The 26,551-nt window shown below is 44.8% G+C and overlaps 1 protein-coding gene across 1 annotated transcript in view; it reads left to right on the forward strand.

Moving 5' to 3' along the window:
• LOC146789325 (ATP-dependent translocase ABCB1-like) overlaps nucleotides 1-26,551 on the forward strand; it is a 1,722,143-nt gene that overhangs the window by 1,234,793 nt on the left and 460,799 nt on the right. The window contains exons 18-19 of the mRNA XM_085631119.1: nucleotides 11,892-12,035; nucleotides 15,915-16,019. Of these exons, the coding sequence (XP_085487245.1) occupies nucleotides 11,892-12,035; nucleotides 15,915-16,019 (249 nt within the window). The remainder of the gene's footprint in view (nucleotides 1-11,891; nucleotides 12,036-15,914; nucleotides 16,020-26,551) is intronic.

A 26,551-nucleotide genomic window follows, 5' to 3' on the forward strand; every position in this document is an offset into this window, starting at 1 on the left:
GCTCTGGACCGACATCCATAATGGCCTCTACTTGCCCTTTCTAAAAAATCTTGTTTTGGTGAGAGGGATTTTTGTTTTTTGGGGCTGGGTGAAGAGGGTAGAAAGGGAGTTGGGACTGGAGATACTTTTTCTTGGAAATTTTGAGTTTTGGGGCTTGGGTCAGTTGTATTTGAGGAGAGGGGTGGGCATGTTGTTTGGGTGGAGAGGGTGGGTTTCTTTGTAAATAAATAAAGGGGAAAACTATTTTATTCAATCTAACTTTATGCCTGAAGTAGCTTATTTTACTTTGCACGGCTGCCTTTAAGTAGTTTCACACAGCCTGTTTCTGTGCTTGTAAATTAAGAGAGAGTGTACCACTTAGTTATAGAGTCTAGACTTTTACTTCTCTAACTATCTTGACCATTAAGGGGAATGCTGCCATGATGACCTATATTGTGTACAACTATCTAGATAAACAACAGTAGCAGCTAGTTACTTTCACACTAAGTGAAATTCAATCCATACTAGTTGTCTTACCTGAATATACATGCAGCAATAACAGGGAAGGCATCACAACTTGACAAGCGAGGTCCCACTTCCGGTTCCACCCAGGTGAGCCCAACCTGGAGGATTGATCTGAATGATTGATTTATTATCCATCGTGGGCAACTAAATTGAAGTAGAAAGACTGAGTTAGTTGGTTATATATTTATCAAAGATTCACAGAGAATTGATACCACCTAAGTACTATGTGATGACACAATGAAAATGCCTGATTGTTTGAAAAAAGGAAAAATAGCAATTCTAGTAAGTTTTGGGTAATGTGGAGCTAGCAGTACTATTTAATCTATTTGTGAAATCCTCAAGTTATAAACAATTGATTCAAAGTCTGGAGTGGAGAAGCTTAGGTTAGGTTTTTAAGGTTAGGCAACACAAGGCCTGAATGATGATGCTGACAAGTCAACTGATGTTCATTCTATATCAAAATATGTATCATTTCTAATGTGCATGTTGGTAATGGGCTGGTGTGGGCTACTGTTTAGAAGATTCTACAGTAAATTGGTGTTGCTTTCTCCACAGCCGCCCCACCAAGTGTGTGATCCATTGATGGTGTAATTTAAGCCACAGTTCAATAAATAAAATCACACAGCTCTGGGGAAGAGGCTTAGGGGTTTGATGAACGGATGGGTAAGGGGATTTGGTGAAAGATTTGACAAAAACAAACACTACAATACAAGGACAACATTCATCTGGGCAATACGCAGCAGCACAAAATTCGCCATCAATCTGTTTTTGAAGGAAACAATGGAATGAGTATGACAGATTGCAGATAGATTCATTGAAAACAGTCCTTCTGCCCCGAGGCCCAAGTTATCAGATATCTAAATATTCTGTCTTCTAGGTTGGGGGGAGAACCCACCCAACCACTTCTCTTAGTTTTTATAGTTGTTTAAAACAATTATACTGTAATGCAAAATTGGGTGGTGCATCTGCATTCTCCTCAGGAATGTCCACTCTTTGGAGCCTGTCTGCACTGGTCCGGTAGGTACCAGTGGTTTTGTTGTGCTCAGCTACCTTTCACCTTTCGTTCATGAAGGAGACTAGAAGAAGGCCGGTGGACTGTAAAAGAGAAACTGTATTTTAGAGTCAAGGAGAAGGACAGAAGGGAGGTAAGGTTCATGAGGAGTGTTTCAAGAAAACTCAGAGGCAGAGCAAAAAAAACAGGATGAGGGCTCAGAGTTTCACTTTTGCACAAGTCCAACACACACACACACACGCACACGTGCATACACACACACACACACACAGCAGCATTTCATAAACGCACCTCTCTCTATTCCACATAGCTGAGTACTAGGCCTCTGACTCTTGGTTTACCTTTGAACTGAAGTCAAAGTTGAAGAAACTTCTTGCTTCTAGCTGTTGATGAGTTAGTCCTGCAGCTCTTGTCCTGAGTTCTTCTATGGTCCTCCTCCTGACTTCGAGTAACGTCGTCCCAGACCAGTCATCATTTTCATGAATCATGATGACCCGAGCAAGATAGGTGTGGAGTGCACTGCTGTTGAAGAACAAGTAGAGAAACAGAATTGCAGTATTTTGCATAGGTTTTTGTTTGTTAACTAAAGTGATTGTTCTGGTCTCTGAAAAAACTGAAAAAAAGGAGAACTCCCTGCAATCAAATCTGGCTAAGTGTGAAAGAACTGATCACCTAAGGGAAAAAATAAGAGCGCCCACCCCTCAGACCCCAAACATTGCAAATCAGTCATCTCAGGCCAGTTCCCACATAACAGTTCAACACCCTCCCTCACTGTCTGCCACCACATGAATCATCAATCAACTTAAATCATCACTGAAGCAATCAGTCACTCACTGTTGCAATAGTTGAAGTTACCTCTTCCAATCCAAGCGTGGGTAGTTTAGGAATTAGATAGTCAATCATCTTTGATGCAGGCAACACTTTGGAATCTGGTATTGTCAGGCAGTCTTTTATGGGGCAGACCTTCTAGTGCTAAGTGATGCAAAAAGGGATAGGCGTAAGGCAATAAGCATGCAACGGAGGCAGGCATTGTTCCCAATGTCACCAAAGCAAAGGCTCTCCCTCCACAACTCGCCCTTCGAAACCTAGGAATAACCAACAGATTTTTTCCAGCAGAACGCAGCTGTCTAGAAGGAACATACCATTGAAAGAGATGCTAAACTCCCTCAGGGCATAAATTGTGAAGTGCCTTATGAACAATGCATAAGGCCTTGAAGGCAATTTGTTTAGTGGCAGAGAGCCAATGCAATTTCTGAATAGCAGCAGGACTGAATGATATTTAGGAAGGTCCAATACGAGTTGCTGCAGCATTCTGGACAAGCTGCAACTTGTCGATGGCTGTCTTATTAATGTCAAGGTAAAGCACATTGCAATGATCCATCTTGAACATAATCAGTGCTACAGCCACTTGTTTACATGCAGGGAAATAAATAAATGGAAACATCCTCCTTAGAGTCTTAATTACGCTAAAACAGGATGAAACTGTCCTGTTGACCTGAAGATGAAAGGACAGATTGTTGTCAACCAGAATGCCAAGATTCTTAGCAGAGTCAGCAGGGCTAGGACATTGCCCAAGCTTTTCTGGACACCAAGAATGGGTCCAAATAAATTGTTGATTGCCAAAGATCAAGACCTCATTAAGTTGGAGGTAATTTGTTACCATCGAGGTGGCCACAGCCTGCATATGCAGTTGTTAAAATTGGTGGCAGAGGCCTCTATGTCCTTTTCGATAGACAAAATTATTTGTATGTCATCAGCAAAGGATAAAGCCTGTGGCACATCTTACCATACCAATACATCAATGGATTTTGATCAACATCGAACTCTTTTGGATCATCCAGATACTCATGGAACATCCTGTGGATGGTTCTTAGTGCAGCCACTAGCTCAAACTGTTTTTCCATTGCCTCTGCACTGGAATCCAGCCCTGCCAATTGAAACCAATACAATGAAGAGGTTGGGTCCGGTCCTTCTGTTGCTGTTGTTGCGGTTGTTTTTGTTGATAGCTGCTGTTAAACTAGACTGCCTTCTCTGGAACCCCAGAACTGCAGGGTGGGACTAGAGGTTCCAGCCAATCTTCTTCCAAGTTTCCGGGTTGCTCTACAATTCACATCTTGTATTTTAAAACATCACCTTCGAAAAAAGGAATTAAAGTTGGCAGATTTTGTTTGTACAGTGGACAGAGATGTACTCTTTGGACTATATCATGAGGTCATGTTGCAACCTTATATTAGAAGCCAAGTGAAGGACTAAGGTCTTAACCAAGGCATGTGCTTCTGTGTCTCCATTCACGCATGCTGGGGCGAACCTTTCAGAAACCTTCTTTACCTGGTCTTGTGGCAATCCAACAATGGGATTGCTTGGTCCATCGTACTGTCCTCCTTGCTAACTTCTGTGTGAAAACCTCAAAAGGGAGTAGCATCTCTGTCAGGCTTTTTTTACTAGGCTCCATTTGTCTGCATCCATGGTCATAACGTTCCCTACTGCATCCCCTCCTCTTTGAATGACATAGTCATTGATCTGTTTGTACTGTCAAACAAATGTTGCAACATGTAAAAGGTGGAGTGCCAATGTGTTGGAACCTCCTGTATCAGGGCTTCAACTGGTGCTCTATTATTATGGTGAATAATCTGCAGCTGCTTCTAGGCTTTGCAAAAGAATGGCTGAAATTAGTGCAAGTTCTTCTGCAGGTGGTCAGTATGTTGCTGACATTGTCTTCCTTTTTGAGGAAGTCTTGCACCATCAGGTTGATGCAATGGGCCAAACATAGGACCCTGAATTAGCCTCCATCTGACATGGCCATTGTCCGTGGCAATAAATCTAAGACCTCTGGGTCGAAGCCATTCATACACCTTGCTGTTAAATTCCACCAAGATGTTTACAGCTGTATGTAATTTCTCCATTGCGAACATGGCCACTTTTGCATGCCGCCGAATGCTCTTAAAATGTTCTTCAGAGTCAAGACCTGAGGATATCTTTTGCTTTTTCCCTGCAAAAGAGATCCAGTTGCCTGAAAACTGGTCCACATGTCTGTCGTCAGCTGATTGGTGTGAACAACACTTTGCTGCAAAGCTTGTCCAACCAAGTGCCGCACATGGTGATGCAGCACTGGAACAGCCACTCTGGCAAAATAGGTCTTACCTGGTACCTTCCATTTTGGGCAGATGGCTGCCACAAATTCTAAGAATCCAGCGCTAACATTTTTGACAGCTTCCCACTGTACAAAACGTGTGGTTGGGTGGTTCCACACGTAGGGCCCCTCCTGCCTAAACATGTCCATGATAGTTACATTTTTAGCCTAGATTTTCTTCTTTTCTTGGGGCACTGACACAGGCGTCATTTGAGAAGTAGATGCTAGTAGGAGACTCAATGTGCATGATGGTGGTGGGGCAGTCACTGTATGCTGTGGTGTCTCCATCTCACTCTGAGTCTTCTAGTGCCATTATGAAGTTGCTAAGGTGAGTGAATCTTCTGGCACACTGCTGGGGATAGGGCTGCTTTATGTGAAGATGTCACCTTCTTCTTCTTCATTATCACCTTCCACCATGATTGGACTTGTATCTGATGTTCCCGGGCTCTCCCCACCACCATGACCATGTTCAGCAATTTTTTAAGGTGCTCCTCCCACTTGATTATGTGTTTTTTGTCATATGGGTCGTCTGGCCTCCAGTACCATAATGTGTATGAGGCTTACCTTTACGAACATTTGTGTGGCAAATGGTGCATACTGCACTGTGCTCCCCCTCTTTGCTAACTGTAACAAATCCAAAACTAGGAAGAAATACTTTTTTACTGTGCCACTGCCAATGCCTGAAGAAGAACTGTAGGTAGGTGGGCATGTTGTCAATTGCCTTTCTGCTTCTCCTGAGGCAGGGGTTGGTGAAGGTCTTAGCTGGGTTTTGCAAATATTGGAGCTGGTGGTAGTGCTACCTGTGCCACATCCCTTGGAGCTGGTTGAATGACAATGTCAGATTCCTCTGTGTCACCTTCCACCATGAGCACCTCATCATCATCATCCTCCTCTTCATCCCCTTCCATAAATCTGAATCTTTCTGGAACTTTTTTTCCACAGAATTCTGCTAACTCCGCGAAGTGACAAAAAACTCTGCCAAGCTATGTGGAGTTCTGCAAGTGGCAGAGGTCGTTATCGCACTCTGTTCACACTGTTACTCAATGTGAGCGGTAGCCAAGAGGCGACCACTTGTGTTGAGAAATCTTTGTAGGAAGTGGTCTTGCATTGGATTTTCCTCTCTCACACTAGATAACTTACTGTTTGCAAGTGTGAGCGAGGAGAATACACGGCTCCAATATGCGGAGTGGAGTTTTTCGGAATTCCTCGAGCACTGTGGAGTGGGAAAAACTCCTCAAACTTCACAAACAGAGCAGAGTTCACTGTCCAGGCCTATGTACTACTTTGTGAAAGGGACCAATTTAATTCAACATCACTACTCGTCAGCATTGACATGATTGCACTGGCTGCCTCACTGACAGACAAGTTCCTGGGCTTAGGTTGGGGGTTGGTGCTCTTGATTCAGGAATGCTGCTCTCAGCTTGCTCACGGGAAGCCGATGTGGCAGGCACAACTTTACTAAAAAAGTTAGCAGTCACCACACCAATGGTGGTTATCTGCTTCTCCTCCCCACTAGCCACTTTCTTGGCAACACCTTTCTTTGGGGCCATCCTGAAGCTGTCAATTGGCAGTGACACTTAGCTTCACAACAAGCTGAAGAGATGACTGTGTTGCGTAGTCAGTCACGCGTCACGTCATGCACAGGCCTTCTGTATGGCAGTACTGTGGGTGATGTCTTTTCTCTTGTTCACCTAAAAGCAAACAAGCAAAAAGAACATCAGTGAAACATTGCATTGTTGCAGTTCAAGTTGCAGTACAAGCAAACAAGATCATTTAGTGTGGTGACCTGGCAATAATACAGTCTAACTATTCAGTCGCAAAACCACACCCACATATATTTTCATTGTGTGCAGTACACTCAGGAAGGATCAGAAAGAGCAACATTAACAACATACAGATGTAACTTTTTGCTCTATGTGCATCAACGTTGGATGTGTCCACTTCAAGTTCAGGAAAACCACGACCCACCACCACCCGCAACAGGCTCCCTGAAGATGCTGGAGCAAGATCACCACTGCCCAGCTCACCACTTCCCTGAGCCAAAATCCTCCTGCCAACACTACAGACTCCAACGAAGCAGCCCGTAACCTCACACTGTGGCTCACCAACTGCGCCGATGCCCTTGCACCACTGAAGAATCCTCCCAGCGGACCCGGCAGCAAGAAAAATTTGTGGTTCACAAACGACCTTAAAGACTCCAAGAAATCCTGCCGTACCCTCGAGAAAGCCTGGCGCCACGACCAGTCAACAGAAAACATGACAGCCCTCAAGAACGCCATCCGCAAACACCACCAGCTGATCCGCACCACCAAAAGGACAGCATTCAGAGAACGACTAGACAACAACACCCACAACAGCAAGGAACTCTTCAGCATCGTTAAAGAGCTCTCCAACCCCAGCGCCAGCAACAACGACATCACGCCCTCGCAAGACCTCTGCGACGCACTCGCCTCATTCTTCCACCGCAAGATCGCCGACATACACAACAGCTTTGGCGCCCAGACCACTCACCCAACCACCGATCCAACACCCCCCACCACCACCCTCCATGCCTGGACCTCCGTCAGCACTGAAGACACCACCCACGTGATGAACACCATCCACTCCAGCTCCCCAGCCGACCCCTGTCCACACCACATCTTTAACAAAGCCGACTCCATCTTCGCACCCCAACTCCGGAACATCATTAACAACTCCTTCGCATCTGCCACCTTTCCGGAGAGCTGGAAGCATGCAGAGATCAGCGCCCTCCTAAAGAAACCCACTGCGGACCCCATGGACCTCAAGAACTTCCGCCCCATCTCGCTCCTCCCTTTCCCCGCTAAAGTCATCGAGAAGACCGTCAACAAGCAGCTAACCGCCTTCCTTGAGACAAACGTCTCCCTCGACCCATCACAGTCCGGATTCCGAGCAAACCACAGCACCGAGACCGCCCTCATCGCAGCCACCGCCGACATCAGGTCCCTGCTCGACAACTGGGAAACTGCTGCCCTCATCCTCCTCGACCTATCGGCCGCATTCGACACAGTCTGCCACTGCACCCTAACAAACCGCCTCCATCACGCCGGGATCCAAGGAATGGCCCTGGAATGGATCACCTCCTTCCTCTTCGACAGAACTCAGAGAGTCCGCCTACCTCCCTTCCGCTCAGCGGCCACCAAGATCATCTGCGGCGTACCCCAAGGCTCCTCGCTCAGCCCCACCCTCTTCAATGTCTACATGAGCCCCCTCGCAGCCATCGCACGCCAACACAACCTAAACATCATTTCCTACGCTGACAACACCCAGCTGATCCTCTCCCTCACGAACGACCCCACCACCGCCAGGGCCAGCCTCCAGGACGGAATGAAAGACGTCGCGGAATGGATGAAGCTCAGCCGTCTGAAACTGAACTCAGACAAGACGGTAGTCCTCATCCTCGGACCATCCCACTCCACCTGGGACGACTCCTGGTGGCCCCCTGCTCTGGGCACGGCACCCAAGCCCACGGACCACGCACGCAACCTGGGGTTCATCCTGGACTCCTCCCTCACGATGACCAAGCAAGTCAACACCGTCTCGTCATCATGTTTCAACACCCTGCGCATGCTCCGAAAGATCTTCCGGTGGATCCCCACCGAAACCAGAAAAACAGTCACCCAGGCCCTCGTCACCAGCTGACTGGACTACGGGAACGCCCTCTACGCTGGAACCACAGCCAAACTACAGAAAAGACTCCAGCACATACAGAACGCTTCTGCACAACTCATCCTGGACATCCCCCGACACAGCCACATCTCTGCCCACCTGAGAGACCTGCACTGGCTCCCCGTCAGCAAAAGGATTACGTTCAGGCTCCTCACTCATGCTCACAAAGCTCTCCATGACATGGGCCCCATATACCTCAACAGCCGCCTCACGTTCTACACACCCACCCGACAGCTCAGGTCCACCAGCCTCGCCATCGCCACCATCCCACGGATTCGCAGAACCACCACCGGAGGAAGATCCTTCTCCTACCTGGCTGCCAAGACGTGGAACTCCCTCCCCACCCACCTCCGACTGATCCAGGACCATCTCTCCTTCAGGAAGCAACTCAAGACCTGGCTCTTCGAGCAGTAGCAGCACCCCCCCCCTCACAGCACCTTGAGACCCTTGCGGGTGAGTAGTGCGCTCTATAAATGTGTTTGATTGATTGATTGATTGATTGAATCAGGGAGGTGTAGGTGACAGTGGAATAATCCTTAGACAATTAATGCTGCTATTTCAGTTGTGCGGTTGAGGCCAGATGTTAGGAAAATAGGAAAAAAATTAGATCAATATAAAAAGAACTAAATTAAAAAAATTACGATCAAGAAAATTTAAAATTTTCTGAAGAAAAAAATGTTGAGCGTTATAAAAAATACAATTAAAAATGACAAGTAAAAAATTTAAACTAGAAAATGTGAATAAAAAAATAAAGTATATATATATTTCAAAAATATATCATTTTTTTAACAAATTAAAATTAACAACATTCTAAAAATAAAAAATAAAAATAAAAAAATAAAATTCTAAAAATAAAAAAACCAATTAAAGATAAGTGAAAATATCCGCAAGCAAATTGATTTATTAAACTGCTATAATTGTAAACCATCAATGCAACCCTATGGAAAAGTGCCACACTGGTTGAACGCCCAAAATGGCTGCCAGTCAGTGCCACATGGTCATCAACAACAACTAACACTGGGCAAGGAGGCATGGCCACAAACATACAAGACACACACCACATAGTCGCAACAATAAGCAGGAGGCCTATAAAACAAAGAACACATGTAGGACTACGGCAGACACTGACTATATAAAATGACCCCTTGCCACATGGCACGGGGAACAACAAAGGCACTTGGTGGCATATGGCAAACAAACACACACTGGCCAAATAAAAGAGGCATGGTAACACAGAGAGCACAGCATTAGTTCAGCAATGCCAACATTAAAATTAACAGGGCTAAAAGTGTTCACAGCAACACATATCTTCCAAAGCCATTACCCCACCTATACACTGTTTGCAAGAAAAAAAACATGAAATACCACTAAAAAACACATTTTGTATTTGAATCCAGTGTCATTCATGGCCTAAATGATGTTTGAATTCTACAGACACCACAGAAACAGTTATTTCATGCACCCATGAATAGTACAGGGCCTACCGGACGGAAAGCACATTGGCAGACTAAATCAATATTGCAGAGAAAATTTTGTAAACTGTGCAACATTTTTCCTTCACAACAGAAGAAAAATTAAATGCAAACAAGAACTTGGCCCCTACTAAAACTGCAGACCACCCACCACAATACATTTTAAAAATTGAATAAATAAATCCAGGTGCATGCCCCAAATCAAACATACATCACCTTTATACACAACTTTTTCAACTTACTTGTGATATCTCAAAAACAACGCCCTTAAATCCAATGGTATATATGCAGCAGACAAGTAGAGTGATATTTTTACCTCCAAATCTTAATGAAAAGTGATCAGGAGAGGGACAAAGGACTGGGAGGAGCCTGTTGGACAAGAACAGGAAGTTGGAGTCTCTGGGACACTTCCTTCTGGTTTGAAAAAATGAATGTTTTAAAAAAAGGCTTCTTGCACAAAAAAACCCAGCTCCAATGGATAGTTTGAGAAGAAAATCCACTCCAAATGCCTCTCAGCTGCATTCTCATGTTGAAAAGCTGCTCAACCGCACTGTTTGCGACCGCCATCGCAGCCGGAAGCCGTGCAAATAGGAGCAAACTTTTGTGGGAGCTCACTAGTGGTGTGGGAAGTCTTGCGCACACTCGCAAGCAGCCCAAGACTCTTGGCACTTGTAGTTAAGAGCCAAAAGAAAACTCGAGCTCGCAAATGGAAAAAAAAACCTACTCTTCGCGCCTGAGTGGCAGAATTCAGGAATTCCGTGCTCTTCCGCGGAGCGCAGAGAGCCCAAATCCCGCAAACTCAGTGAGCGGAGTTTACCTCTCTGGCTTGAATATACGCACTGCATTGCATTAGAAGGAGCACAGTCTTGAGACTCTAACTGCTCCCTTGTGCCTCAGGCATCTACTCACAAAGTGACATTGTTGTACCATAGATCCTATTCACAGTCAGAATAACTTGAGACTGTAGGCCCAGAGTTATACAGTTTCCAGATCTCTTAGACACTTTACTGCTTGTAGGGGTGGGCGTTAAATTCTGCCCCTCTGGGGCACAGATTGGTATCATTCCCTCTGATTTTAGAGTGTGGGACAAGCTTCTGGTTCTCAAAATCTGCTCAACAGCACATCATGCCGAAAGGCCGCCCGCTGGAGTTTTTATTTAGCTCTGTGAAATTCCACAGGGTGAAACATCAGGAGTTCTACCCTCCTCTAACTGCTAGTCCTAACTTTCATCACAGACAACAGTATATCTCACAGTATGCCGCAGAATATCTCACACTTTATGACATATTAATACCTTGAACCATCCAACTCATAGAGTTCCATTCAAGAAAAAAAGTGCTACTCACAGCTTTCAAATCTTGCAACTGAGTATATTTCTAAACAGTTGATAGACAGTTCAACTTGACTCATTCACATGTTGGACACAATACTTTCGACATTACCTCTTTTGTTTTTCCCAAATTGGTTGTGTGCCTCTCTCTTTTTTGTTAGCCAACTTGGTTTGTCATGGCCCGAAGCTAAGTGGTCTGTTCCAAGGTCAAGGAGATCCCTTTCAAATCCAATTTAAAATAGGACTGCTATTGCACTCTTCTTATAATGCAGCACTAGTCACAGCTCCAATAGCTTTTTCTCTTGTTTATGCCATTAATTGAGACTTGAATCCAAAAGAAGTGTAATGGCTAACCACTAGTGTGGATGGTCAGCTCTGAGGTTATTAGATATGGAGTATTGCTGTTTTATCTATTTTTAAAATATAGACATTTAAATATACAAATATTCTTATAGTATATAATATAGTTTTCTTATTTCGAAAAATTGTGACTTATATTTAATGTATAAATTAGAGGGTTTAGATCCAGTGTGAGATTTGAGCATTTTTTAATTAACAATAACATCTCATTGTTATCCTATGGTGAATATGATTATAAAAATGCCACACAAAAATATATGGTAAGTGCTGACTATCACTAAAGACTTCTAATGAGGCAATTTTCCTTTGTGATGCATATGACGTCATAACTGTTGTTAGACAGTATGTCATTACTTGCAGATTTAAAACATTCTTTTGAACCTTTTGTCTTCGCAGGACAACCTTCCTGAGGTGCCTTTTACCACAGTTCTTGGTTGGAACAAACCAGAGTGGTTTTACCTTATTGTGTGCTTCATTGCTTCTGTGATCACTGGGTGCATTTGGCCTGCCTTTGGACTACTGTATGGAAAATTATTTGGGGTATGTAGAAATCACTGCATCACATTTCCATCAAGTTACACTTCTGCAGACAGTTTGTTTTGTGAAAAATACTACTTGCCCACAAACCTTATCGCTCACTCTCAAATGTCAGTGCAAAGGCCTGTGAGAGATCAACATCTTCAAATGATATCTGTAGGAAAACAATATGTTGATTTATAATTTACACCTTATCACACAGCTTTCCAAACTTTTCATGTTGGTGACACACTTTTTGGAGATGCATCATTTTGGGACACAGTAAGGCAGTGCAGCAAGCGAGCGTAGCAAGCGAGCTCAACCCACTTAAGGAGGGTTTGGTGGGGGTTCTCCCCCGGAAAGAAATTTTTAAATAAAAGTGGGCAAATGGTGCATTTGAGACCATGAGGTTGAACACAGGCCCCTGCAGCGGATGCCTTCGTCCACTGAGCCACCAGACCCGGCATACACACACATCTCTCTCTCTCTCTCTCCCTGTCTCTCTCCCTCTCTCTATCTCTCCCTCCCTCTCTCTGTCTTCCTCCTTCTCTCTCTCTCTCCACCTCTCTCTCTCTCTGTCTCTCTCTCTCTCTCTCTCCCTCTCTCTCTCCCTCTCTCTCTCTCTCCTTCCCTCTCTCCCTCTCTCTGTCTACCTCTGTCTCACCCACTCTGTCTGATTCCCTCTCTCTCTCTAACTGTCTTCCTCTCTCTGTCTCCCTCCATCTCTCTCCCTGTCTGTCTACCTCCCTCTGTCTCCCTCTGTCTGGCTACCTCCCTCTGTCTCCCTCTATCAGTCTCCCTCCCTCTGTCACCCTCCTCCCTCTGTGTGTCTCCCTCTGTCATCCTCTGTCTGTCTCCCTCCCTCTGTCTGTCTCCCTCTGTCTGTTGCCCTTTGCCTCCCACTCTCTGTCTCCCTCTGTCTCCCTCTGTTTCTGTCCCTCTGTCTCCCTTCCTCTGTCTCCGTCCTTCTGTCTCCCTCCCTCTGTCTCCCTCCCTCCCTCCCTCCCTCTGTCTCCCTCTTGCTCTCCTCCCTCTGTCTCCCTCCCTTCCTCCCTCCCTCTGTCTCCCTCTTGCTCTCCCTCTTTCTCCCTCTGTCTGTCTCCCTCTCTCTGTCTCCCTCTGTCTGTCTCCCTTCCTCTGTCTCCCTCCCTCTGTCTCTCTCCCTCTGTCTCCCTCTCTCTCTGTCTCCCCCTCTCTCTCTCTCTCTCCCTCTCCCTCTCTCTCCTTCCCTCTCTCCCTCCCTCTGTCTCCCTCCCTCTGTCTCCCTCCCTCTGTCTGTCTCCCTCTGTCTGTCTCCCTCCCTCTGTCTCCCTCTGCCTCCCTCCCTCTGTCTCCCTCTCTCTCTGTCTCCCTCTGTCTCCCTCTCTCTTTCTCCGTCCCTCTCTCTCCCTCCCTCTGTCTCCCTCCCTCTGTCACCCTCTGTCTCCCTCTCTCTCTCTCCCTCCGTCTCCATCTCCGTCTCCCTCTCCGTCTCCCTCTCCCTCTCCCTCTCCATCTCCCTCTCCGTCTCCCTCTCTGTCTCCCTCTCTGTCTCCGTCTCTGCCTCTGTCTGTCCCTGTCCCTTTCTCTGCCTCTATCTGTCTGTCTGTCCCTGTTTGTCGCTGTCTCCCTCCCTCTGTCTCCCTCTCTGTCTTTCTGTCTCTGTCCGTCTCTGCCTCTATCTGTCTGCCCCTGTCCATGTCTCTGCCTCTATCTGTCTCTGTCTGTCCCTGTCTCAGTCTGTCTCTGTCTCTATCTCTGTCTGTCTGTCTCCCTCCCTCTCTCTGTCTACCCCCTCTCTCTCTGTCTCCCTCCCTCTCTCTGTCTACCCCCCCTCTCTCTCTCTCTCTCTCCCTCTCTCTCTCTCTCTCTCTCTCTCTCTCTCTCTCTCTCCCTCTATCTCCCTCTGTCTCCCTCACTCTGTCTGTCTCCCTCTCTCTGTCCCCTCCCTCTCTCTCTGTCTCCCTCTGTCTCCCTCCCTCTCTCCCTCTGTCTCCCTCCCTCTGCCTGTCTCCGTCTGTCTCCCTCTTGTCTGTCTCCCTCCCTCTTTCTCCCTCCATCTGTCTCCCTCCATATGTCTCCCTCCATCTGTCTCCCTCCCTCTGTCTCCCTCCATCTGTCTCCCTCCATCTGTCTCCCTCCATCTGTCCCCATCCCTCTGTCTCCCTCCTCCCTCTGTCTCCCTCCCTCTGTCTGTCACCCTCTGTCTCCCTCTCTCTGTCTCCATCCCTCTGTCTCCGTTCCTCTGTCTCCTTCCCTCTGTCTCCCTCCCTCTGTCTCCCTCCTTCTGTCGCCCTCTCTCTCTCTCCCTCTGTCTGTCTCCCTCTGTCTCCCTGTCTCCCTCTCTCTCTGTCTCCCTCTCTCGCTGTCACCCTCTCTCGCTGTCTCCCTCCCTCTGTCTCCCTCCCTCTGTCTGTCTCCCTCCCTCTGTCTCCCGCCATCTGTCTCCCTCCATCTGTCACCCTCCTCCCTCTGTCTGTCTCCCTCTGTCTGTCTCCTTCCCTCTGTCTCCCTCTGTCTGTCGTCCTCTGTCTCCGTCCCTCTGTCTCCGTCCCTCTGTCTCCATCCCTCTGTCTCCCTCTATCTGTCTCCCTCTCTCTGTCTCCCTCTCCCTCCCCCTGTCTACTCTCCCTCCCTCTGTCTAACCTGGACTCCCTCCCTCTGTCTCCCTCTGTCTCCCTCCCTCTGTCTCCCTCTCTCTCTGTCTCCCACGTTTTCCCTCTCTCTCTGTCTCACTCCCTCTGTCTGTCTCCCTCTGTCTGTCTCCCTCCCTCTGTCTCCCTCCCTCCCTCCCTCTGTCTGTCTCCCTCCCTCTGTCGCCCTCCTCCCTCTGTCTGTCTCCCTCTGTCTGTCGCCCTCTGTCTCCCTCTCTGTCTCCATCTCTGTCTCCCTCTGTCTCCCTCCCTCTGTCTCCCTCCCTCTCTCCCTCTCTGTCTCCCTCCCTCTGTCTCCCTCTCTCTCTGTCTCTCTCTCTCTCTAACTCCCTCTCTTTCTGTCCCCCTCCCTCTGTCTCCCTCTGTCTCCCTCCCTCTGTCGTCCTCCCTCTATCTCCCTCTGTCTGTCTCCCTCTGTCTGTCACCCTCTGTCTGTCACCCTCTGTCACCTCACCCCAGCTTCCCGGGCACACACACAGCCGCATCCGAGTACTTCGCAGGTCTTTAAAAGACCATTTACTGGGAGACCTTATGCAATAGATGAGGCATAGTGAGAAGAAAGCTTTCAATGGAATGCCTCTTAATTAGCAGCAGTTATGTGCTAAGTGCCCGTTAATACCAGTGTCATCCCGCGACACACCCACCATTTGCAGGCGACACAGTACTGTGTCGGGACACACAGTTTGGAAAGCTCTGCCTTATCATACCAAATATTTTCATATGACAATTGTATGGTGTCTCTGTAAAATAAAAATCCTCTCTGTCATTGTATTCTTTTTGACTATCATCAAAATATGAGACTACATAACTATAAATGCTAAACTAACGGAGGTGTGGTGTTGTGTAAGTTAGCAATGACGGAACACTTATGGCTCCTAATGGACTCCGTAGACCTGTGATGTATTTGCTAGAGAGTATTGAAGTGAATTTAGGTTAGAATGTTGAGTTTGCAGTTGCACGATGAAGAATAAAGGCTTGTAGAACAAATTTTGGTGCAGGTGTAGTCATTGGCAAGTCCCTGGGCTGGGGAGGATGATACAACTCGTGATGAGATAGGGGACACGTAACCCGAAGATTGAAAGAGATCTCCCAGAGTAAAATACAGGCTATCCTGATATTTGAATGGAATGTGGTATGCACAGTTCCAAGAATGCTTTGCCAAAACTATTTAATGTTTATAAATATTGTTTGGTTCTTAAAAGACGTTTAAAAAATCCAATACTCCGAAAAGGAATGCATTTTCATTTCTCTAATGCTATTTTTGTTATAGGCTTATCAAGATGCTGATATCCGTAAAAGGAGCGAAGTAACAGCGTTATTGACTCTGATTTTCTTCGTCTTTGGAATAATTAGTCTATTTGCCTACATAATTATCGTAAGTGAAACAAAGTTTTTAACTACGGAAAAATAATTACAGTGAAACTAGCTTCAAATTAGGAGCAATTTGATATGCGAAAAAAATCTCTTTTATTTTCCATCATCATATATGAAGTTTAAGCTGATAGTAAATAACAGCTTTGCTTATAACTAGATGAGACTGTCATAGAAAATAATTTTCTATGCTGTTGTCCTTTAACTTTTACAACATTCAATCCAAAGATGTTATACTCTGTTGGCAGAGAGAATTTCAGGAGGCAGAGAAAATCTCAAGGACACTGAGAGAGGAGGTGGCAAGAATCTTGAGGAGGCATAGAGGCAAGACGAGGAGAAGGTAGAGGGATGACGAGACGCTGCATAGAGACACTGCAATGCTGCAACTCTGAATGAGGCAGTGGTGCAGTGGAGCATTCTGCCACATCTGATATGGTGTAGTGGGTCTGAGGGGAGGGGGCTGTTGGCCTTGGAGAAATGCAAGAGGAGTGTGATGGAATTCTCAAAGGAGCCAAGAGGGGGACAGGGGCGACCAGGCAGCAAGGTGGTAAGACTCTCCTGATCCTGATACTTTTGGCGAGAAATGTCATAATCTGCTGCCTAGCTTGCCTGGCCTGCCTGCCCTGCCCAACCTGCACTTACTAGCGCTGGATCAGCCCGGGTAGTTGATGGTGGCCAGGTGTTCAGTCGTGGTTCATTGCTCTACTCTGAGGTTGCTCACGCTTGTGCCCTCCTGTGTGTGCATACTGTGTTTCCATAAAGATACTGATACAGATTAGGCAAATTGAGATACCAGAAGGATTTGTCTAACCTCTTCTACTCTAGCATGGCATGGGAGCTTGGAAGAGGCAGATCAGGCATCCCTGGAGAAACCTTAGAGTGGTCTGCAAGAAGTGACAGACTAGTGGCGCACAAAGGGTAGTGAAGATTAGGGGGTGTGCAAGCCGGCAGTAAGTGCATAGGCATGAGGGCAAACTTACTCAGCAAACTGAGGCAGCTAGTGTTAGATTGGTGTGGCTTGTTTTCTATGTAGTCTGCTGCTTGCACCAATGCAGAAGGCTGCCCCCTGTAGCCTGCTCGTGCCCGTCCATTGTGAACACAATGGACACAGGTTGATATTTCTGGAAAGAAAGACGTCACTACTGTTACTGTCCTCCTGCGATACTCCATCAACTAGCTTATCCTACAAAAATATTACAATATAGTTAGAAATTGGGTCTCTAGTTGGCAGTTGTATGCACCCTGTCCAAGTATAGACCACAATCCTAGTCAAGGTAAGTCAGTTGCACACCATAAATTAACCTGTGCTCACATTATGGAAGCTTGGCACAGAACAGGCAGGCAGGCTTAATTTAGGAGGCATTGTGTAAAGCATTAGTTCAACACTTAAATCAGTAAAACAGTGACAACACCACACATAAATATTCCATACCAGGTAAGAAAAATTGAGCTCAATGTAATGAACAAAACAAGACCGAAACAACACAAAACCAATAAATACAACCACAATTATAAATTTTTGAAGACTATCAGCAAATCTAGTGTTTTAAAACCTTAGGTGCCAACTGGGGACATCTGGGTATATCCAAACGTTCAGGCCAACGCGATGGAGCACTGGTCCCACAAGTTTACAGGGACCAACCTTGTCCAGCTGAAAAAGTACCTTTGGAAGGAGGATGCGTTGACGATGAAGACCTTATGCGAGAAGCAGAGAAGGCCATGCCTCAGCGTTGATCCCTTCGGATGCTGGCGATGCGTCGTTTCTGATGAGCCCAGCTGGAGATACACCATCGGCAAACCATGTATGATAAAGGTGATGCATCATCCTTGAGCTGTCTAGACAGCAATGCAATGTCTTTGACCTCAGTGACAACAGCGATGCGTCGAGGGGAGATGCAAAACCAGCACTGTGTGGATTTTGCAGAAAAAGCCAAGAAGCCTACTTCTGAGGGCCCAGGACTGGATTGGCACCTCTTGGCATGACAGGACTCACAGTTGGCAATTATCCCTACCAGACACGGTTGGGGCAAATCAATTCCTCTAAAGAATTGTCTTTTCCCCAGAAGGTATACAATTTAACCTCTTTCTTTCACCACTTAACAGGACTAATTTTGAGTCCAGATTTTAGGAAACATGAATTTTGTTTTGAGTTTTAATTAGTCAAAGCCTTCTTTTATGAGTAGAAGATGCTATTTAGGTCCTGATGAAATGCCTAGATCCGTTTGGACAGTATAGGGCATGAAACATGTCGGCCCCCTGCACACCTTACTCATTCCTTTGAACTGAAGAGGGTATAATTCTCTCTCCAGTCTACGACTTACCAGTCGGTGTTTTAACTCATAGTACAAGAACCCAGTGAATAAACTACCCTTTGAGATCCTTGTAGCTATTTGTCAATCACTCTCACTCCATTCCACCTCTACTCACTACATATAAGCCCTCTCCAAAGACCCTTAGCTTCACAATGTCAACCAGAGAGGACCTCCGTCAAAGACCGTCCTCGCGGGGCCTGTTGGGCATTGCAGCGCCGGCCCAATGAGGAGCTGCCCTATGATGAAGCATGACACCCTTCGGGGTGTGTGAGGGCCCTTGCTCCTTATTGGAGCTATCCCAGTGCAACTATGCATTCTCTTCTTCCAGCACCTGGTTGTAACGCCCCTAATCCCCACCTCCCCCAATTTCCCCTTCTCCCTTATCTCCCTCATAGGAACAGCATACTCTTTCTGTTTTTCAACAGTTGCATGGTGCCTGTGTGCTGGACCTCCCAAGCCACTGTCCCTCCTTGTCATATTCAGTTTAAAATTACACACACATGTTCTGAAGTGGCAGGCCTGAGACAAGTTCAATTTACAGGCCCTGGGCACAAGTAGTGAATGTTACTAGGGACTTACAAGTAAATTAAATATGCCAAACGTGGATAAGCCAATGTTACGATGTTTTAAGTACAGAGTACATGCACTTTAGCACTGGGTAGCAGTGGTAAAGAGTTCTTAAACCGATTTCAGCAAAAAGGGGAGGAAGAAGGCAAAAAGTTTGGGGATGACCCTGCAGAAAGGGCCATTTCGAACAAATATTGTCAGCAGCAACAACTGGAATACTGAACAACATCTCCCTCTCAGAAAACATCTAGAATCAGATAGAAAACACAAGAAACTTTTCTTAATTGTAGAGCTATGACACTATCGAGTAGGCACACCAACAGGAGGGAGATGCCGAGAAACTCACAAAGAGTTGTAATAACTACTCCTGACGCTCCCAAAGGGAGAAAGGAACTTGTAGAAGGAATAAGCAATTCTACCATTGGATATTTCAAAACCTGCAGTTGAAACTTTGATGGTTCCCTCTGCTCCTAATATTGTTTTTAGGACTACTCCCAAATTAATAACAAGTTTCTTCCAGAAGATGGACAAGATAGACAAGATCAAAGGAGAATTAATAACTGTTCCAACTGTTACAACAGTCAATACTGCTCTAAGTATTATGTTCTCCTAGGAAAGTTTAGAACGTACAAAATTACGAAGAACTTACGAAGAGTCTGGAATAGGTGCTGTCTAAAGGTGGAGCCAGACATAACAATGTAGGTAGTTAAGGCGCAGAGGAATTGAAAGGGGTCATCTGTAAGTATAAGGCTTATTTAGATGACCAGCTATCCCAGGCACAAGCTGGACGTTATGGTAAAGTGATTAGCACCTAAGGAGCACCGGATGTGCAATCGGCTGAGCGATCAGAGATAGTGAAGCTTGGTGCCTGTGTTCCAAACAAACCCAGAGAAATCAGCGATCTTTCTCCCTCTGGCTCCACCAAACATACTGTCCTGGAGCATGAGAGTCAGGAGCCTGCACTGATGTGTGGCCAGCCAAGAAATAAATGCCTTGGAAGTGAGTGTCTGAGTACTAGCTCTTTAATATTTCTAGAATACACCCACCCCAACATACCAACAAGCGCTATAACTTCTAGGAGGGCAATCAAAGAATGGTTGGGCAATCAGCAGGTCCAACTGCAATAGAAGACACAAGGGAGACCCTAGGGGAGTCCAATAATTTACTTGTGGAAAGTAGTAGAGCTCCCACCTAGATAATTTGATTTTCCTGAGCAGCCCGGTTAACAATTTTAAAGAGAGCACCTCACTTAAACCAGATATTCCACAGGATTTTGTTATCTCAGAAGCAATGAATGCCGTACATAGAGTTCTGTGTTCAATTCTCTTGTTAATGGAGAAGTCTCTTGGTGGGACAGAACATATTGGATCATTATTGACTTTGATACTTTGTCCTCCAGTGCCAGCAGGATGAAATAATGATGCAGCCACCTAGTCAAACATTTGAAGTGAACAAGAAGATTGAATATCAATACTGAGTGCCTTGGGTAAAACCTGCTAGCATCGAGGAAAGAGTGAGCTAAAGACATGGAAAGTCACAATGGGGTTAACTAGTGATAGGAGTTGCAACCTGGGGAGTGCTGCACAACCATCAACTTCTGGGAAAGGCGCAAGCATCACTGGAGTAACTTTGAGCAAAGGAAAGAAGCGAAACCTAGGGAAAAGTTAAAGGAGGATCCAAATCCTCCATTATACTAAATAAAGTGTCTGTTCTCTGATTCGAAGAAGCATAAGAACAGAGCTGATCCTAGCAGTAGTATGGCGATTATGGTTTCACAAGATTTAACCCAAAACCATCTCACCAACTGCACAAATGACACAAATGATGCAAATGTCATAAAGTGCCCTAAGAACAGTGCAACTTTGCAGGGCAATGATGGCCAGAGTCCTGATGATTTCAAGGAAATGCCAAGTCAACAGGCGAAGCCCAGTAAGAAAAGGATATATAAGAAGCAATGTCAACCCAGGAGTTGCAGTTAGAAATCACATCTGAGCCACATAGCTTGTTGTCGGTCACAGAAGGCCCTACTACCTCCCAAACTGTGAGACCTGGTACCAATTTCAAGAGGATTAGGGACATTTTATAGCCTTAACTTTTCTGCCTCAATATTTGTTAGTACAATACTTGAAGTGGAAAGTAAACCTGTAAATAATCAATCAAAAAGCAGCTATTTGTCTGGAAGTTATTGACCTCTTTCCAGACGTAGGATGCATGAATCCCATGATAAAGACTGCTAGCCCTCTTTTACATGATTCCTGAGCTTAGAGTGGTCTCCTCTGGAGACATAAAGTGAGTAAAATTGATCAATCAGTAGTCAGGCCCTGGCCTGAAAGGAAGCAAGGTCCACTCATGTAAAGCTATGTCCTTGGTGCCCGGCATCAATAGATTGATGCTTAGTCACATAGATGGCTTTTATGTAATGGGTGTAGATGTCTTGCTGTGTTTTGACTTCGGTCAAGGAGAAGTAAACCTACTAATGCAACATTGGTCTCAGAAACAGCATTTTGGCCCCTATAATCCTAACATGCATCACACAATCATGGGCCCAGCAAATAGGGATTATCTGGATGCCAGACACTCTGCCCGATCCATAAAAGATACACTTTACTATTCATGCTTGGAGCACTTGTCTTTTAATTCTAAATGTTCTACCTGCATTAAACATACCTGGTCTCCACTGGCGGGCTCTTTTAAGTGTAAACAATGTCCTTTTCAAAGTAAGTTGGTTGGGAGAGGCTTTTCTCCCCCTGACTCCACCGAGTTCAGGTTTGAACTGTCGGTCCTTGGCTAAACACCATGCTGAGATCTTTGATTTATTAACAGAAGAGTCTCCTGATGCATTATTCTTGACTGAGACTTGGCTGACGCAGAATTCTGTTGCAGAATCATGGTTGGCACTTCCTCAAGGTTACATTATGAATCAACTTAATAGAACCGGCAATAGAGGTGGTGGCTTTTCATTAATCCATAAGGAGCTTTATTCATGCAGCTTGAAGAAGGAGGACATTCCTGAGTGCGAAAGCGCACTCTTTAAAATTACCCTAATCCACAATTTCAGGGTCTCTGGATTGCTCATTTTTCATCCACCAGGGCCATCTAAAGTCTTTAGAGAAGAATTAGCGAACAAGGCCACTCTACTCGCCAGTAAAGCAGCACATTTTACCATTTTAGGAGATCTTAATTTACATTTAGAAGATAACTGCAAGACAGGCATTGCTATTTTTTTAGCTGATCTAGAGGCCTGCCAGTTGACCCAATGTGTCTCTAACAGTACACATGTAACAGGTCATTTGTTGGACCCTATATTTTCCAACTTAGGCTCCATAACAGCTGCATCCCCGATTCCCATGGCGTGGACAGATCACTTCCTTGTCCTTTTCTCTATTTGTTGGCAAGGCAAGCCAGAACAGAATTGTTCATTGTCGGCATTAAAATGACCCTGGCATAAATTAGATATAATCAAAATCTCGGATTTACTGTTAAGCCATAAACCTCAGGTACTATCTAATATAGAATCAGCTAATACGCTTTTTCAGGATTGGCTGACCCAAGCTCTGGACAGCTGTATTCCTGCTAAACTGAGCTCGAAAAACAAAAGAGGACAATCCAATCCTTGGTTTAATTAATCTTTGAGTAAAGCAATAAAAAACTGTAAACAACTGGAGCAGGTCTGGAGGCGCACTTACGATATAGAAGCCAAAGATAAATACCGCAAAACAATTAAGACATACCATAAACTGGTCCGGAGAGCCAGAGCAGAGTACATCGCTAATAAATTCTTGGAGAGTAATATTCCCCCTAAAACGATTTTCTCCCTTCTTAAGGTCATGAAATGTTCCAGCCCGAAAGCTGATTCACCTATCACCTCAAACATTCAGTGTGATGAATTGGCTGGATATTTTGTGCACAAGGTGGAGAAAATTTATAAAAGCTTCCCTTTGATCACTGTTAATTTTGACCTGGGGGAAGTGGACCTATTATGGAAAACAATACATTGTGTTCCTTTACTCAACTATCCCTCACTGAGATTGAGTCCCTTTGCCTGAAAATCAAATCAGGCTCTTCAGTTGACTCTTTGAGACCAGCTCAGTTTCGTCAATTTCACAACATTATTTTACAAGTGGACAGGGAACTGATTAATCTGTCTCTGTCCTCAGCGTCCTTACCATCAGCCTGGATTCATGCTACAGTAACTCCTCTTTTAAAGAAACCATCTTTAGAACCATCTGAACTGGGTAATTACCGCCCTATCTCTCAGCTTCCTTTCCTGGCTAAAGCCACAGAATCTCATGTAAATACTATTCTTACCGAGTTTGTAGAGCAAAATGAAATTCTGGATGCCTCGCAAAACGGCTTCAGATCCCTCCACACAGCGAATCTAGTCTAATGGCGGTGATGGAGGAAATCCGCAGCAGCCTAGACGAGGGAAATTCCGCTGCATTAATTTTTCTTGATTTAAGTGTTGATTTAAGTGCCGCTTTTGACACTGTATCCCATGAGATATTACTACGCAGGCTACAGGAGATAGGGATTGGGGGTCTGGGCTTTGCCTGGTTTCGATCTTTCTTGGAGGGTGCAACCTTCCAGGTCACTGTGCCACCTTTCCACTCCCAGGAGTATGCATCAAACACAGTGTGCCACAGGGTTCGATACAAAGATCCATGCTCTTTAATATCTATGTATAACCCCTGGCAGTAGCAGCTAGAAGCAGAGGGTTGTCACTGGTATCCTATGCCGATGACACCCAACTAGTTATTGCTTTTTCTAAGAAATGCAAAACATAACGTTGTCAAATTTAAGGAGGATACGCTTGTGATCGCTGACTGGATGACAGCAAACTGCTTGCAGTTAAATGCAAGCAAGTCAGAAATACTTTTGCTGGGGAGAGATAGTGACATGTGGTCAGAGCAATGGTGGCCAGACAAATTAAAACCTGCACCCTTACCAAAGGAGGCTGTTAAGAACCTGGGATTATGGATTGATAGAAGTCTCTCCTTTGACAGTCAATCCAAGTCTGTCGCAGGGACTTCTTTCGGGCTTCTGAGAGGGTTAGATTATGGCAACTCCTTATACTTAGGTGCAAACAAATCCTGTATTCAACACCTTCAAAGAATACAAAATGTGGCAGCTCGGACTCTGTTGGCACTCCCGAAATTATGTTCAGTGTCTAAGCTTTTACCTAAGCTACACTGGCTACCAGTAGATAGAAGAATTCAGTTCAAGACACTCTGTGTCGCTCATAAAATCTTGACCCAACAAGCACCTCCGGTTCTAGCCAATATGCTACTGCGTTTAACTGACCAAGGGCTGGCGTGTATCCCCCGAGTTCAAAGAGCCAGAGCTGGTGGTCGCTCTTTTTAGGTTTTGCCGGCCAAACTCTGGAACTCTCTTTCCTCTTCTATTAGAGGGTGTTCTATAAAGCCATAAAGACCTGGCTCTTCCCAGCGTAACTCTCATTCCTTTTCTGGACCATCTCTAGTCACTTACACCTGGGTAGCGCTGGGACGCCCCCGTCGCTGGGCAGCTATGCGCTATACAAATCCGCAAATAAATGTCAATAGAGAAGTAAAATAACAGGGAGGGCCCCACACAGAATAGGGACAGAGCACAGTTGTGAGCAATAAGGTTAAATCTCCCCTTGGTAAATAATCAATCTACATATATATATTGCACTCACTCCTCAATCGTCCTTTGGGCAATTCACTGCCACTACAAATCCAGTACCACAGCAGTATTCATAAGACACAAAGCTGTAATAGCATACTTGAAATTGTAGTTTTAAAACCTTACAATGTACACATAGGGAGAGACAAAACAGTCAACAAAAATTGTCTATACAAACATACTGATCCGTTCAATCCATGAGGGGGGTATAAGTGATTTCTTTCTTTTGTTTTAAATTGCTCCTCCAAAATTAGGGTGACCCCCCCGTTGGTAGTGAGTTTTAAAAAAATAAAAAGCCCTGCCTGGACACTTGGTATCAATTACAGGATCTTCACATCATTCATTACTCAGTGAGTGTATCTTTGGAGAAATTGGAGTACGTTGACTGAAGTGTGGATGGAGGACTGTGTGCTCAGAGTGGGAATAACTGATTGTATTTAATATAGACATGATGGAATGCAATACTAAATGTGTGTCATGTATAGTTGATGTAAAAACCTAGGGATATGGCAGATGGATGTTGATATTAAGTGTTTCGGTGTCAGTACCACTTCAGTACAGAAGGCACTGAGGGATTATTCATGTTGAGCTAATTGTGTATGAAAAAGAAATCTTAGCAGTACCATGCATTTTATTGACCTAACATGAAAATTATAATATGTGTATTGTATTTCTCGCAGTTTTTGCATCTTTTTGTGTGGGAGAATCAATGTGTTGGTCCTCAAGAAGATGGCTAAAAATTCTCTGTGATCCACGGAAGCACGTTAACAACAATTCTGTCTAATCTGTGTAAACTGTGGATACGAGTGATGTTGATTCAGATACTATACAAAGTATTATTTAACACAGATTGAATGGATCAGTATGTTTGCATAGCTAATGGTCATTGCCTCTTTTGTCTCTTCCTGTTTTGGTTTTAATTTTGTCTTCTGTTTACCGAATAAAATAGTTGTGAGCTGTACTGTGAAGATCCTAACTGGAAGATTCCTCTAGTTTTAGAATCATTTGTAACTCTATGAATGGCACGCTAATTCTGATTATCACTGTGACATTATGAATGTATACACTGTAAGGTTTTAAAACTACAATGTTCAGTACTCTATTAAAGCTTTTTGACTTTTAAATACTGAATTTGTAGTGGTGGTGAATTGCCTACGGGACGATTGTGGAGTGAGTGCATATGTGGATTGATTATTTCCCAAGTGGAGATATATCCTTATTGGCAATATCAAAACCCATGACAACTTGGGCATCACTACAAGCAACAGTATTGGCGCCCAGCAGTAATGTTACATCAAGAGAGGAGCCTAACTGGGTATCGGGAAGTCCATCACTCCTATCTGCTGCTGTGAGCTTTTATGGGACGCCTAGGGCTAACGAAATGGGTAGCATCAGGAAAGAATGCTTGTTCATTTTGTCATGGACCAGTCAACAAAACAGAACAAAATCCTGCCTGGTAACTAAAAGTAAACAATATATGTTAATAGACTATATAAGTCCACATAACATCACAAAACAGCCCAAAGAACCTACCGCTTCTCATAATAAGTCCTTCTCATGAGGTATAACATAACATGTTTATTAATTAATTTCTTTTGATAATGTGATAAAGTTTAATACTATTTTAATTTTTAAACAATTTAAACAGAAAAGAAATACATCAGGAATACAATATAAGTGTTGCTATACAGACACCTCTAATGGACTCCCCAAACACACAATAACCCCTTGGTTAACTCACTCAAACTACCATTCACTCAAACCATACTGACCAGACTGATCTCACATTTCAATTGTTCTAACGTATCCCTGAGACAGCCTAAGAAGGGTGATGCATTCTTTGAGCTTTTGATAAATCACCACTGCATTTCACTAATCGTGGGACTGCCTCAGATAGTACTGCCAAAGAGACGTATGCTAAAGGGAGATGATTGTCATTAATTGACTACATTATAGTAAATACCAAGGGTCGGGAATTTGTGTACAATTTAAC

Source organism: Triturus cristatus, chromosome 10, assembly GCF_964204655.1.
Source record: "Triturus cristatus chromosome 10, aTriCri1.1, whole genome shotgun sequence".
Taxonomy (NCBI): domain Eukaryota; kingdom Metazoa; phylum Chordata; class Amphibia; order Caudata; family Salamandridae; genus Triturus; species Triturus cristatus.